This window comes from Mesoplodon bidens, assembly GCF_964165515.1.
Source record: "Mesoplodon bidens genome assembly, chromosome: 2".
NCBI classification, from domain to species: Eukaryota; Metazoa; Chordata; class Mammalia; order Artiodactyla; family Ziphiidae; genus Mesoplodon; species Mesoplodon bidens.
In genome coordinates this window covers 31,705,018-31,721,392 of record NC_138177.1, presented here as the reverse complement: position 1 = coordinate 31,721,392, position 16,375 = coordinate 31,705,018, and the positions used below count along the sequence as shown (strand labels likewise).

The following is a 16,375-nucleotide window of genomic DNA, read 5'->3' as shown; positions in this document are numbered from 1 at the left end:
AAATTTACTAAGGCTTGATTTGTGACCCAAGATGTGATCTATCCTGGAAAATGTTCCATGTGCACTTGAGAAGAAAGTGTAATCTGCTGTTTTTGGATGGAATGTCCTATAACTATCAATTAAATCTATGTGGTCTATTGTGTCATTTAAAAATTCTGTTTCTTATTTATTTTCATTTTGGGTGATCTGTCCATTGGTTTAAGTGAGGTGTTAAAGTCCCCCACTATTATTGTGTTACTGTCGATTTCCTCTTTTATAGCTGTTAGCAGTTGCCTATGTATTGAGCTGCTCCTATGTTGGGTGCATATATATTTATAATTGTTATATCTTCTTCTTGCATTGATCCCTTGATCATTATGTAGTGCCCTTCCTTGTCTCTTGTAACATTCTTTATTTTAAAGTCTATTTTGTCTGATACGAGTATTGCTACTTCAGCTTTCTTTTGATTTCCATTTGCATGGAATATCTTTTCCCATCCCCTCACTTTCAGTCTGTTTGTGTCCGTAGGTATGAAGTGGGTCTCTTGTAGACAGCATATATATGGGTCTTGTTTTTGTATCCATTCAGCAAGCCTGTGTCTTTTGGTTGGAACGTTTAATCCATTCATTTTTAAGGTAATTATCGATATGTATGTTCCTATGACCATTTTCTTAGTTGTTTTGGGTTTCTTTTTGTAGGTCCTTTTCTTCTCTTGTGTTTCCCACTTAGAGAAGTTCCTTTAGCATTTGTTGTAGAGCTGGTTTGGTGGTGCTGAATTCTCTTAGCTTTTCCTTCTCTGTAAAGCTTTTGATTTCTCCATCAAATCTGAATGAGATCCTTGCTGGGTAGAGTAATCTTGGTTGTAGTTTCTTCCCTTTTGTCACTTTAAGTATATCATGCCACTCCCTTCTGGCTTGTAGAGTTTCTGCTGAGAAATCAGCTGTTAACCTTATGGGAGTTCCGTTGTATGTTATTTGTCATTTGTCCCTTGTTGCTTTCAATAATTTTTCTTTGTCTTTAATTTTTGCCAATTTGATTACTATGTGTCTCAGTGTGTTTCTCCTTGGGTTTATCCTGTATGGGACTTGCTGTGCTTCCTGGACTTGGGTGGCTATTTCCTTTCCCATGTTAGGGAAGTTTTCGACTATAATCTCTTCAAATATTTTCTCGGGCCCTTTCTCTCTCTCTTCTCCTTCTGGGACCCTTATAATGGGAATGTTGTTGTGTTTATTGTTGTCCCAGAGGTCTCTTAGGCTGACTTCATTTCTTTTCATTCTTTTTTCTTAATTCTGTTCCACAGCAGTGAATTCCACCATTCTGTCTTCCAGGTCATTTATCCATTCTTCTGCCTCAGTTATTCTGCTATTGATTCCTTCTAGTGTAGTCTTCATTTCAGTTATTGTATTGTTCATCTCTGTTTGTTTGTTCTTTAATTCTTCTAGGTCTTTGTTAAACATTTCTTGCATCTTCTCGATCTTTGCCTCTATTCTTTTTCCGAGGCCCTGGATCATCTTCACTATCATTATTCTAAACTCTTTTTTTGGAAGGTTGCCTATCTCCACATCATTTAGTTGTTTTTCTATGGTTTTATCTTGTTCCTTCATCTGGTACATAGCCCTCTGCCTTTTCACCTTGTCTGTCTTTCTGTGAATGTGTTTTTTGTTGCACAGGCTGCAGGATTGTTGTTCTTCTTGCTTCTGCTGTCTGCCCTCTGGTGGATCTAATTATTGATTTATTATTTCTAAACAGCCTTTATTTACTCTTTGCCATGCAATATAAGGAGATTAAACATTCATCTCCTTTAACCTTTTCTTTTTCTCTCAAATTTTTGGAGCTATTACTTTTACAGGGAAACAGTTTATAACATTTACCTTCTATGCTGTATGTATAATTGTCTTCATTCTTTTCAGTAAATGACTCTATAGATGGAAAACCAAAAAACAACCTCTACTTTATGATTATATAAATATTATGATCATATAAATGTTATTCACTCTAGAACTAATCATTTGATTGAATCCATAACAAAGGAAATATGATCCTGTGTCATTAAACCTTTCGTACTTGAAGGAGACTCTTCTCTATGAAACAACAAATGAATTAATTTTTTTTAACAATACCTTCCTTCTCTTCCTTTAAGTTATATTCCTCAGCCACTCTTTCTGGAGTCTCATGTGAGCTCCCTTTTTACTTTCCTTTCTATTATGCTGGATTATGTCCTTAAGAAATTTTTTCCATACGTCCAAAAATTTTTCTGTAATTCCAAAATGCTTTTTGTTTTGATTTTAATTGTTTGACTCTTCAAAACCATTTTCCTGAAGTCATTGCCCCTCTGTTTTCAGCATTGCTGATACATGACCGATTTTACTTTTGCTTTTGTAGGTGACTTTTTCCCTCACTCTTTAAAGTCTTTGGGATTTTCTTTTTATCCTTGGAGTTCTGAAATTTCACCAAGATGTGTCTACGTGTGATTTTTTTAAAAAATTTGTTCCATTCAGCACATGATGAAGCCTTTATAATCGGAAGATTACCATCTTCCTTCCATTACTTCTTTGATTATTTTCTCCCCTCTGTGGTTTCTATTTTCTTCTTTTGGCACTCTTTTAAAGAGAGTTTTGAATATCTGTGTGTAGTCCCTCTTTCAACTTTCCTCATAACTTTCAACTCTTTCCTCTTTGCATTGAGAACCGCCAGTTTGATTTTCCAGGTTCCTAAGTCAGTCTTTAGCTCTGTCTATTCTGTTATTCAGCCCATCTGTTAACTTTTTTTTTTGACAAATACTTTTTGTCAAGCAATCAGGAACTTTGATTGCTTCTTTTTTATAGTAACTGTTTCTTTTTTCTTTTTAAAAGAATGTGATATTCTCTTGAACGTCTTTATTTTAAGAATTTCTGTTTCCTGTATCAGTTCTGCTTCTTTGAGGTTCATTCTTCTATTTGTTGTGTTTGGTTCTTATCTTTCATTCAGTTTTTCCACCCAATGTTTGGTGATTTGGGGTTATATTTTCATATATGTAGATGAAAATCTAAATTGAGTAGTAGCAATAGCTAAAGGGTGTTTTCTCAGCCCAAGTGAGACTCCTGAGTTTTAATCCAAGAATGAATTTAAATCCTAATTACTGAAGCCCTAGGTGCATAAAAACAAAATCAGGATGGGCTGGGGGTTATGTCTTCCGGTTGTTATGCCCATTTTTTGTGATGACTGTTGGTTGCCTCAGGTTCTCAGCCAAGAAAGAGAGCCTGTTTCTTTATCAAATTCAGGAGAGGGAGAGGCTGTGAAGACACCTAATTTAATGTTTTAATTTTTAATTTCTAAAATACATAAAAGATATATTGTTAAATATCTTTAGCATTTAAGATTTCTTTTTTATAATCAGATACCACTATAGGAAGAGTATACCTGAATTTTAGGAAGGCATCTGACATCTTTTATGAAATCCTTACAGACTGGATAGAGAAATATTATCTAGATTTATCACAGGAGTATTAATTATTGGATCCAATATTAATGTGCAACAGAATTCTATCCTGTTGATTTACTTAGAATATTGGAGAAGAAAATTAAAAGAACTACTGAAAGTTTAGGTTGATCTATATTAGGAAGAACATAAAGCTATTCATAGGAGAAAATATTTCAGAAACAGGAAGAGGAGAGAAGAAAAACAAGAGCCAGTGGGGGAAGTTAAGAATGTGTTTTGAGGAGTTTGGGTGAAGGCGTAGCGATTTGGGGGCAGAGATTTGCCTGGAAGTGTAAGACATGAAAAGAATTCCCCTTTAGCATTTTTAAAGGAGACTTCAGTAAACATTTAAATGTCTTATTGAGATATGTTTAGATATCAAACTGGTGTTTATTTTGAAAGTGACATGGTTCAAGAAACTAGCCAGTGGCAGCTCACCTTTAGAGAAGTCACATGTATGTCCAGGCTTTCATGGTTATTTTCTCTTTGTGGGCAGGAGTCGGTTCCTAATGGTGTCTTATGCAACGTCATTCTGTGGCAGTTTTACAGAGCTGGTAGTATGAAGGGGGCTTAGCTGCTGTCTATGAACTGTTGCAAGCAGGGATGGAGCACAGTATGTAGGTGTCATGTGCAGGCTAATAATTTGGTACCTTCCCATTGCTGATTCACTGTTATCAAGTGAGAAGAAACAATTTAATAAAAATTGTATACTCAGGGAATTCCCTAATGGTCCAGTAGTTAGGACTCTGTGCTTTCACTGCCAAGGGCACGGGTTCCATCCCTGGTCTGGGAACTAAGATCCCGCAAGATGTTTGGTGGCAAAAAAAAAAAAAAAAATTGTATACTTCATTCTTATATCCAAAATGAGTGATTAACGTGACTTCTCTAAACAAAACAACACACAGTTAACTTTAACTGCTTAAATTTTAGATAACAAACCAGTTGTTCCTTGTAAATAGGAAGGTACCATGCATGATTTGGGTGCAGAATTTCAGCCATCTGTACCTGACTGTCCTAGAGAACTGTCAGTTGTTTAGTCCCAGGGCTGTTGATGTGGCCAAGTGGAAGCTCCAGAAGGACTCAAACCTAGAGGGCAAGCTCCATGTAGAGCCATGCCTGGGACATGGTGGGAATTGGACAAATACCTATTGCATGAATGAGCAGATTGGTTAGCCCAGAGTGGACCTCTTTCTTCAGTTATGTCAGGAGTTATCTGTAGGAAACATGACCTACTTGACACCATATTTTCTCATTATTCCACTCATTTTTGCATTCCCGATAGACTGGCTCCCCAAACACCTTCTCTGTTGGCCACCCTCTCGTGGCACGCTATCTATGAGAATTCTCCTTGATGCACAGTGGAGTGTACACTTGTCTTTTCTAAGAAATATTAGGCACAGTAGTTATGTAAGCTACTACACAACATCCATTGCACTATGAGTGTGAGCCTGGGGAAAGCAGCAGAATTGACAGGGAAGATTTGAGCTAAATATCTCACCCAAACGCTAATCTAAGTGAGACTTCTTCTACCGTACTTCTTTTTAAAAATTTTTTATTTATTTAATTAATTTAGTTTTGGCTGCGTTGGGTCTTCATTGCTGCACGCGGGCTTTCTCTAGTTGCAGCGAGCGGGGGCTACTCTTTGTTGTGGTGCGCAGGCTTCTCATTGCGGTGGCTTCTCTTGTCATGGAGCACGGGCTCTAGGCACGTGGGCTTCAGTAGTTGTGGCACGCGGGCTCTATACCACAGGCTCAGTAGTTGTAGTGCATGGGCTTACTTGCTCCGTGGCATGTGGGATCTTCCTGGACCAGGGCCTGAGCCTGTGTCCCCTGCATTGGCAGGCAGATTCTTAACCACTGTGCCACCAGGGAAGCCCCTACCATACTTCTTTTTCTCAGATTTTAAAGCCAGTAATGCACTTGGTGTAATTAGAAATTAATGTGTTTCTTAACTTCTCACAGAAATTATATGAAATTTTGGAAACCAACAAACGAGATGCTGTCAAAGAACTAGGTAAGTAGTTGGAATACCTAATTTCCTGAAATCACACCTTATCATCCCATAATTTAACCAAAGGAAGACAAGTTCATGCTTTCATTCAGTCATTCACTCATTCATTTGTTCATTCAATAAGCATTTATTGAACCCATTTAATGGGCCAGGTGTACATAAAGTGTAGATCCTGGTGGGAAGTGTGAGCATGTCAATAGATAATTGCAGAAAGTTAGAGGAGTTCTATTATTTGCTATGGAAGCATAAAAGAAAAAATGAAGAGTGCAGAAAGTGTATTAAGGTGGCAAGATCAGATTCCTTAAGGCAGTGGTCCCCAACCTTTTTGGCACCAGGGACCAGTTTCTTGGAAAACAATTATTCCACAGACGGGGGGTGGGGAGATGGTTTTGGGATGATTCAAGCGCATTACATTTATTGTGCACTTTATTATTATTACATTGTGTTGCTTATGTCCAGTCTACTCCGTCATCTCATTTTGGTGGCTGTCACTGCAGAAAATCCTGCTTCACAAAGATAGGATGTTGGAAATGGAAGCCGCCTTTTCAGTGCTTTTGTGGCAATCTCAGGGTATTCTGCCTTGACTTTAATCCATAACGTATGGAGATTTGAAGTTGTCTCAAGCATACTTTTAAGACCGCCGTCATTTGCGACCTCAAGCAGTTGATCCTCTTCTAGCATGGACAAAGTCGATTCACCTGGCTTATTTACAAATGGGTCCCAGATCCATTCCTTCCCAGTTCGGGGGTCTTTTGTGGTTGGGAAGTAATGCTCAAACTCTTCTGAAAGCTGAGGTAGGTGATCATGCACCAGGTGCGAGAGAGAAGGCCCTGGCTCAGTCTCTTTCAAAATCTCTGCTAATGTTTAAAACATGTCAGCGATCCCAATGTTTCCTCATCTCCCCCATAATTCCAGTTTGGCTTTGAACGCAGCCACTTTATCTGCCGACTAGAACACAGTTGTCATTCTCCCCTGAAGTGACAGATGGAGTTCGTTGAGCAGGTTGAATGTGTCACACAAGTAAGCAAGTTTTGTGACCCAGTCTGTGTCACTGAAATGTGCTGCCAGTGGTGACTGTTTTTCTAAAAGAAATCTCTGGAGTGGCTCTTGTAATTCAAAAACTCTGGCCAGTGATCTACCTTTAGAAAGCCATCTCACTTCTGTGTGTGCCCTACGTCCATCTCCTCACAGAGCTGCGTGAACAGACATGAGTTAAGGACATGTACTTTAATGTAGTTGATAATTTTAATCATATCCTTCAAAATGTTGTTAAGTTCAGGTGACATTTTTCGGCTAGCCAGCATTTCTCTGTGGATGACACAGTGCGTAGACTCACATTCAGAAGCAACCTCTTTGACCCGAGTAGTGAAACCAGAAAGCCGTCCAGTCGTGGCAGCTGCTCCATCCATGCATATACTGACACAAAATGACCAATTCAGTTTTCCTGATATGTAATCATTCAGCGACTTGAGTAGTTCTGCAGCTGTGGTGTTGGTTGGCAACAAAAGTGCACATAACATATCCTCATGTACATCCTCCTGAAGTATATATTGCACAAAAACACGCATTGTTGCCTTGATGTCAACATCAGTAGACTCATCAACCTGGATTGTGTACCATGGTGACTCATTAATCCTCTCTAACAATTGTGCCTCAATATCCTCTGCTATTTCATCAATTCGTCTAGTTATGGTGCTAGCTGAAAGAGGAACACGTGTCACCTTTTGAACTGCAGCCTCTCCTAAAAGTTCATGACAAATGTCCTTAGCAGCAGCAGGATCAACTCTTCACCAATAGTAAAGGGCTTCTTAGCTTTAGCAATGTGGTTGGCCACTAAGAATGATGCTCTCAGTGCAGACACATTTGATGAAGTGGTGGCCTTCAATAATTGCTTCTGTTCTTCGTGTTCACACTTTTTTCTTTTGAAAACTCCAAAGGCTTATCTTTTAATGCAGCATGCTTGGTCTCCATGTGGCAAAGCAGTTTTGAAGGTTTCGTAGTTTCATTGGATAGCAGGTCACCACATATACAAAGTGGGCTTGGAGAATGTGAATCACCTGTTGCAATGAACCTATAATTTAAGTAAGACTTGTATTTTCTTTTCTTTCTTTTTTTTAATTTTTAAATTTTTATTGGAGTATAATCGCTTTACAATGTTGTGTTAGTTTCTGTTGTACAATGAAGTGAATCAGCTATATGTATACCTGTATCCCCTCCCTCTTGGTCCCCCTCCCACTGCCCCCATTCCACCCATCTAGGTCGTCACAGAGCACCGAGCTGAGCTCCCTGTACTATACAGCAGGTTCCCACTAGCAATCTATTTTACACATGGTAGTGTATTTATGTCAAACCTAATCTCCCAATTCGTCCCACCCTCCGCTTCCCCCCCCACCATGTCCATATGTCTGTTTTTTACGTCTACATCTATATTCCTGCCCTGCAAATAGGTTCATCTGTACCATTTTTCTAGAATCCACATATATGCGTTACTATACAATATTTGTTTTTCTCTTTCTGGCTTACTTCACTCTGTATGACAGACTCTAGGTCCATCCACATCTCTACAAATGACCCAATTTCGTTCCTTTTTATGCCTGAGTAATATTCCATTGTATATATGTACCGCATCTTCTTTATTCATTCATTTGTTGTTGGACATTTAGGTTGTTTCCATGTCCTGGCTATTATAAATAGTGCAATGAACATTGGGGTACATGTGTCCTTTTTTTTTCAATTTTATTTAAATTTATTTATCTTTGGCTGTGTTGGGTCTTTGTTGCTGCATGCAGTCTTTTCTGTAGTTGCGGAGAGTGGGGGCTACTTTTCGTTGCGGTGCGCGGGTTTCTCATTGTGGTGACTTCTCTTGTTGCGGAGCATGGGCTCTAGGCGCGCGGGCTTCAGTAGTTGTTGCATGCGGGATTCACTAGTTGTGGCACATGGGATTCAGTAGTTGTGGCACACGGGCTCCAGAGCGCAGGCTCAGGAGTTATGGCGCACAGGCTTAGTTGCTCTGTGGCATGTTGGATTTTCCGGGACCAGGACTTGAACCCTTGTCCCCTGCATTGGCGGGCGGATTCTTAACCACTGTGCCACCAAGGAAGCCCCCATGTGTCATTTTGAATTATGTGTTCTCAGGATATATGCCCAGTAGTGGGATTGCTGGGTCATACGGTAGTTAGATTTATAGTTTTTAAGGAACCTGCATACTGCTCTCCACAGTGGCTGTATCAATTTACATTCCCACCAACAGTGCAAAAGGGCTCCCCTTTCTCCACACCCTCTCCAGCATTTATTGTGTGTAGATTTTTTTGATGATGGCCATTCTGTCCAGTGTGAGGTGATACTTCATTGTAGTTTTTTTTTTTTTTCTTTTGTGGTACGCGGGCCTCTCACTGTTGTGGCCTTTCCCGTTGCGGAGCACAGGCTCCGGACGCTCAGGCTCAGTGGCCATGGCTCACGGGTGCAGCTGCTCCGTGGCATGTGGGATCTTCCCAGACTGGGGCACGAACCCATGTCCCCTGCATCGGCAGGCGGACTATCAACCACTGCGCCACCAGGGAAGCCCTCATTGTTGTTTTGGTTTGCATTTCTGTAATAATTAGTGATGTTGAGCACCTTTTCATGTGCCTCTTGGCCATCTGTTTCTTTGGAGAAATGTCTATTTGGTCTTCCACCCAGTTTTTAGTTTAATTGTTTGGTTTTTTTGATATTGAGCTCCATGAGCTCTTTGTATATTTTGGAGATGAATCCTTTGTCCATTGCTTCGTTTGCAAATATTTTCTCCCATTCTGAGGGTTGTCTTTTCATCTTGTTTATGGCTTCCTTTGCTGTGCAAAAGCTTTTAAGTTTAATTAGGTCCCATTTGTTTATTTTTGATTTTATTTTCATTACTCTAGGAGGTGGATCCAAAAAGATCTTGCTGTGGTTTATCTCAAAGAGTGTTTTTCCTGTTTTCCTCTAAGAGTTTTATAGTGTCCAGTCTTACATTTAGTTCTTTAATCGATTTTGCGTTTATTTTTGTGTATGGTGGTGGGGAGTGTTCTAATTTCATTCTTTTACATGTAGCTGTCCAGTTTTCCCAGCATCACTTATTGAAGAGGCTGTGTTTTCTCCATTTTATGTTCTTGCTTCCTTTGTCATAAATTAGGTGACTATAGATGTGTGGGTTTATCTCTGGACTTTCTGTCCTGTACCACTGATATATATTTCTGTTTTTGTGCCAGTGCCATACTGTCTTGATTGCTGTAGCTTTGTAGTATAGTCCGAAGTTGGGGAACCTGATTCCTCCAGCTGCATTTTTCCTTCTCAAGATTACTTTGGCTATTCGGGGTCTTTTGTGTTTCCATATATACTGTAAAATTTTTTGTTCTAATTCTGTGAAGAATGCCATTGATAGTTTGATAGGAATTGCATGGAATCTGTAGATTTCTTTCAGTAGTATAGTCGTCTTCACAATATTGATTCTTCCAATCCAGGGACATGGTATATTTCTCCATCTGTTTATGTCATCATTGTTTTCTTTCATCAGTGTTTTATAGTTTTCTGAGTACAAGTCTTTTGCATGCTTAGGTAGGTTTATTCCTAGGTATTTTATTCTTTGTGTTGCAATGGTAAATGGGATTGTTTCCTTAATTTCTCTTTCAGATTTTTTGTTGTTAGTGTATAGGAATGCCAGAGATTTCTGTGCATTAATTTTGTATCCTGCAACCTTACCAAATTCATTGATTAGTTCTAGTAGTTTTCTGGTGGCATCTTTAGGATTATCTATGTGTAGTATCTTGTCATCTGCAAACAGTGACAGTTTTACTACTTCTTTTCCAATTTGGATTCCTTTTATTTCTTTTTCTTCTCTGATTGCTGTGGCTAGGACTTCCAAAACTATGTTGAATAATAGTGGCAAGAGTGGACATCCTTGTCTTCTTCCTGATCTTAGAGGAAATGCTTTCAGTTTTTCACCATTGAGAATGATGTTTGCTGTGGGTTTGTCGTATATGGCCTTTATTATGTTGAGGTCAGTTCCCTCTATGCCCATTTTCTAGAGATTTTTATCATAAATGTGTGTTGAATTTTGGCAAAAGCTTTTTCTGCCTCTATTGAGATGATCATATGGTTTTTATTCCTTAATTTGTTAATATGATGTATCGCATTGATTGATTTGCATATATTGAAGAATCCTCGCATCCCTGGGATGAATCCCACTTGATCATGGTGTATGGTCCTTTTAGTGTGTTGTTGGATTCTGTTTGCTAGTATTTTGTTGAGGATTTTTGCAACTATGTTCATCAGTGATACTGGTCTCTAATTTTCTTTTTTTGTGATATCTTTGTCTGATTTTGGTTTTCAGGGTGTTGGTGGCCTTGTAGAACGAATTTGAGAGTGTTCCTCCCTCTGCAGTCTTTTGGAAGAGTTTGGGAAGGATAGGTGTTAGCTCTTCTCTAATTGTTTGATTGAATTCGCCTGTGAAGCCATCTAGTCCTGGACTTTTGTTTGTTGGAAGATTTTTAATTACAGTTTCAATTTCTTTACTTGTGATAAGTCTGTTTATATTTTCTAATTCTTCCTGGTTCAGTCTTGGAAAATTGTACCTTTCCACAAATTTGTCCATTTCTTCGTGGTTGTCCATTTGATTGGCATATAGTTGTTTGTAGTAGTCTCTTATAATCCTTTGTATTTCTGCAGTGTCAGTTGTGATTTCTCCTTTTTCATTTCTAATTTTATTGATTTGCGTCCACTCCCTTTTTTTCTTGATGAGTCTGGCTAAAGGTTTATCAGTTTTGTTTATCTTCTCAAAGATCCAACTTTCAGTTTTATTGATCTTTGCTATTGTTTTCTTCATTTCTATTTCATTTATTTCTGCTCTGATCTTTATGATTTCTTTCCATCTACTAACTTTGGGTTTTGTTTGTTCTTCTTTCTCTAGTTCCTTGAGGTGTAAGGTTAGATTGTTTATTTGAGATTTTTCTTGTTTCTTGAGGTGAGATTGAGTTGCTGTAAACTTCCCTCTTAGAACTGCTTTTGCTGCATCCCATAGGTTTTGGGTGGTCCTTTTTTCGTTGTCGTTTGTTTCTGTGTATTTTTTAATTTCTTCTGTGATCTCTTGGTTATGTAGTAGTGCATGTTTAGCCTCCATATATTTGTGTTTTTTACAGTTTTTATTTCCTGTAATTGATTTCTAATTTCATAGAGTTGTGGTAAGAAAAGATGCTTCATATCGACATATATACACTACCGAGTGTAAAATAATTAGCTAGTGGGAAGCAGCATAGTATAGGGAGATCAGCTCAGTGCTTTCTGATGACCTAGAGAGGTAGCGTAGGGAGGGTGAGAGGGAGGCGCAAGAGGGAGAGGTTATGGGGATATATGTATGCATATGGCTGATTCACTTTGTTGTACAACAGTAACTAACACAGTATTGTGAAGCAATTATACTCCAATAAAGATCTATTTTAAAAAAAGAAAGAAACAATGTTTGATACGCTTTCAATTTTCTTAAATTTTCCGAGGCTTTATTTGTGACCCAAGACATGATCTGTCCTGGAGAATCTTCCTTGTGCACTTGAGAAGAAAGTGTATTCTGCCACTTTCAGGTGGAATGTCATATAAATATCAGTTAAATCTTTCTGGTCTGTTGTGTCATTTAAAGTTTGTGTTTCCTTATTTATTTTCTGTTTGGATGGTCTGTCCATTTGTGTAAGTGGGGTGTTAAAGTCCCCTACTATTATTGTATTACCGTCAATTTCCCCTTTTATGGCTGTTAGCATTTGCCTTATGTATTGAGGTGCTCCTTTGTTGGGTGCATAAATATTTATAATTGTTATATCTTCGTCTTGGATGGATCCTTGATCATTATGTAGTGTCCTTCCTTATCTCTTGTAACAGTCTTTATTTTAAAGTCTATTTTATCTGACATGACTATTGCTACTCCAGCTGTTTTTTGATTTCCATTTGCATGGAATATCTTTTTCCATCCCTTCACTTTGAGTCGGTATGTGTCCCTAGGTTTGAAGTGGGTTTCTTATAGAGAGCATATATATGGGTCTTGTTTTTGTATCCATTTAGTGAGCCTGTGTCTTTTGGTTGGAGTATTTAATCCATTTACATTCAAGGTTATTACTGATATGTATTTCCTATCACCATTTTCTTAATTGTTTTGGGTTTGTTTTTGTGGGTCATTTTCTTCTCTTGTGTTTCCCACCTACTGAAGTTTCTTTAGCATTTGTTGTAAAGCTGGTTTGGTGGTGCTGAATTCTCTTAGCTTTTGCTTGTCTGTAAAGCTTTTGATTTCTCCATCGAATCTGAATGAGATCCTTGCTGGGTAGAGTAATATTGGTTGTAGGTTTTTCTCTTTCATCGCTTTTAGTATATCCTGCCACCCCCTTCTGGCCTGCAGAGTGTCTGCTGAAAAATCAGCTGATAACCTTATGGGGATTCTTTTGTGTATTATTTTTGGTTTTTTTCTTGCTGCTCTTAATATTTTTTCTTTGAATTTAATTTTTGTTAGTTTGATTAATATGTGTCTTGGTGTGTTTTTCTTAGGGTTTATCCTAAGAAACCTCTGCACTTCCTGGATTTGGGTGACTATTTCCTTTCCCAAGTTTGGGAAGTTTTCACCTATAATCTCTTCAAATATTTTCTCAGACTCTTTCTTTTTCTCTTCTTCTTCTGGGACCCCTATAATTTGAATTTTGGTGAGTTTAGTGTTGTCCCAGAGCTCTCTAAGATTGTCTTCAATTCTTTTCATTGTTTTTTCTTTATTCTGCTCCTCGGCAGTTATTTCCACCATTCTGTCTTCCAGCTCACTTATTCATTCTTCTGCCTAATTTATTCTGCTCTTGATTCCCTCTAGTGTATTTTTCATTTCAATTATTGTGTTGTTCATCTCTGTTTGTTCTTTAGTTCTTCTAGATCTTTGTTAAACATTTCTCTTATTTTCTCAGTCTGTGCCTCCATTCTATTTCCAAGATTTTGGATCATCTTTACTATCATTACTCTGAATTCTTTTTCAGGTAGATTGCCTATTTCCTCTTCATTTATTTGGTCTTGTAAGTTTTTACCTTGGTCCTTCATCTGTGACATATATTTTTGTCACCTCATTTTTTTTTTTTTTTTCTGATGGGTGGGATTTTGTTCCTGTCTTACTGGTTGTTTGGCCTCAGGCTTCCAGCACTGGAGTTTGTAGGCTGTTAGGTAGAGCTGGGTCTTGTTGCCAAGATGAGAACCTCCGGGAGATCTCACTCTGATGAATATTCCCTGGGGTCTGAGGTTCTCTGTTAGTCCCATGGTTTGGACTCAGAGTTCCCACTGCAGGAGCTCAGGCCCGACCCCTGGCTCATGAATCAAGATCCTGCAAACCTTGCAGGGCAGAACAAGAAAAAAAAAAAAAGGAGCAGAACAATATCAAAGAGTAAAACAGAAAATAAGATCAGAAAACTAACAGATATGTTAGAAAAAATGAAAAAATAGATGAAACAACAACTGGAAGGTGAAACAGAATCACAATAGTGAAAAAGAGGAGAAAAGAAGGGGGGAAAGGCCTTGGCTGTTGGGTGTGAGGCTTAGGCTGGGGCGGGGTTTAGGCAGTTGTTGGGGCTATGCTTAGGTCCCACAGGGCCTGAAAAGGCCCTAGGTGGGTGGGGGGTGAGGGTTAGGCTCAATGTGGCAGGAGGGGCCCAGGAGTGCCTCTGGCCTCAGAGGGCAGAGGACCAGGTCCAGGACCCCAGCAGGCTCCCTTGGCACCAGTGGGTGGGGGAAACGCTAGGCATGTTCCCCCCACCTCTGATCCCAGAGGGTCCCTTCCCATTGGCCTCTCTTCTTCTACCCCCCATCCCATGCCCCTAGGACCCCTGCAGCTGGAGGGAGCCTTGGAGGCGGAGGATCAGGCCCAGGAGCAGGCTTCCCAGGGCCCGAGTGTGCGAGGAAAACACTCACAGTACTTCCCCTGATCCTCCAATCCTGGAGGGCCCCTCCCTGTCTGCTCCTTTTTGTCCCGCCCCACCCCCCAGGACCAGCGTCATTCAAAGGGGGCCTTGGAGGGTGAAGGACTCAGCCTGGAAGCCCAGCAGGCTTCTTGCGGGCCGATTGGGCAGGAAAAATACTAGATGTGGTTCCCTCTGATCTTCTGCATCCCTGAGGGTCCCTGCAGGCATGGGAACCCCTCCCCTCTCCCAGCACCCTCAGTGGTGCTGGTCCTGTCCGGCCTCCACTTCTCCTTCCCCCTCACTCCCCCGATGTCCTATCCGGTCACTCAGGGGTTCCTCCCACCTCCTTGGGCATTGAGTTCCCCCACCAGTGTCCAGCAGGTGCCCTAGTTGTGGGGCGACATGAACTCTGTGTCCTCCCATGCTGCCATCTTGACTCTGCCCCACCCCCACCCCCAGTATTTTCTTTTAAATGCAGCTTTCTTTTTGTTGGCAGTCTTAGAGTCTTCTGCTGTATCATCATTGGGTCTTTACCCCTTTTCAAAGAAGCTCTCCAGTGATGCTTGTGTTTTACTCATTTTAGCTAGGGTTAGCTTGTGGGCTTACCAAAACTGTGATTGAGACAAGTGCAGAGTGTGGGAAAGAGGTGCGGATGGAGGTGGGGAATAAAATAATGGGCAAAAAATAAAATAAAATAAAATAATGGGCGGGCCATGCATGGCCTAAAGTAACTGTCGGATTCTGACTTAAAGCCTGCCCCCAGATGCAGCTGTACAATTGAAGGACCTCAACCCACTTGCCACTATATAGCCTGCCACCAGATGCAGCTTAAGTGTCACTTGCCACTCACTGATAGGGTTTTTTATTTTTTTATTTTTTTTTTGCGGTATGCGGGCCTCTCACTGTTGTGGCCTCTCCCATTGCAGAGCACAGGCTCCGGATGCACAGGCTCAGCGGCCATGGCTCACGGGCTTTGTTGCTCCGTGGCATGTGGGATCTTCCCAGACCAGGGCACGAACCCATGTCCCCTGCATCGGCAGGCGGACTCTCAACCACTGTGCCACCAGGGAAGCCCACTGATAGGGTTTTGATTTTGAGTCTGCAAGCAATTGATTTATTATGGTTTCTGTGCAGTCAAACCTCTCTGCTAATGATAATCTGTATTTGCAGCCGCTCCCCAGCACTAGCATCACCGCCTCAGCTCTACCTCAGATCATCAGGCATTGGATTCTCATAAGAAGCATGCAACCTAGATCCGTTGCATGCGTTGTTCACAGTAGGGTTCACACTTGCATGAGAATCTAATGCCGCTACTGATCTGACAGGAGATGGAGCTCAAGCGGTAATGCAAGTGATGGGGGATGGCTGTAAATGTAGATGAAGCTTTGCTCGCTTGCCTGCCGCTCACCTCCTGCTGTGTAGCCTGGTTCCTAACAGGCCATGGGTTGGTACTGTTCCATGGCCCGGGGGTTGGGGACCCCTGCCTTAAGGTTGTAAGAAAAAGACACATGAAGATTACCTTTGACAGAGGGGTGTTGGTTTTGTTTTGCTTTACTTTGCAAAGGAACATGGAGTTGCAAGGGATGTCATTTCTTGAGCATCGAGAGTCACTCTGCTAGAGTTGAAATGTACAGGGGAGTCCTAGGATTTTATACAAAACTTCTTGGGTCTGTTTTTCTCATATGGGGGCTGTGGGCCAAGCTCTCAGTGTGTGCAAAAGTATCTAGTAGAGAGCCTGGCATATGGTAACGTTCTAACAAATGGACGTTAATGTAAAATAAATAAAGCAAAACCACTTTGTATTCATAACCACATTGTAAGATGCCATATGGATTTATGAGGATCATACTTTCCACATCAAAACTGAAAGAACATGGTCTAATGAACGAAATTGTAAGTTTGGAGACAATAGGTCAGAATATTTTGGCAGTGTCTCAGAAAATCCAGGACTCATTGTTTCCATTTATGTATTAAGCAGATTTTTATTTCCGTGCTTTTAAAGATTAGGGGC

At 40.3% G+C, this 16,375-nt stretch overlaps 1 protein-coding gene across 1 annotated transcript in view; it reads left to right on the top strand.

Moving 5' to 3' along the window:
• The window catches only part of SLC9C2 (solute carrier family 9 member C2 (putative)), a 98,816-nt gene that overhangs the window by 49,882 nt on the left and 32,559 nt on the right, over positions 1–16,375 (top strand). Inside the window, exon 18 of the mRNA XM_081254608.1 lies at positions 5,398–5,449. Coding sequence (XP_081110734.1) covers positions 5,398–5,449 — 52 coding nt within the window. The remainder of the gene's footprint in view (positions 1–5,397; positions 5,450–16,375) is intronic.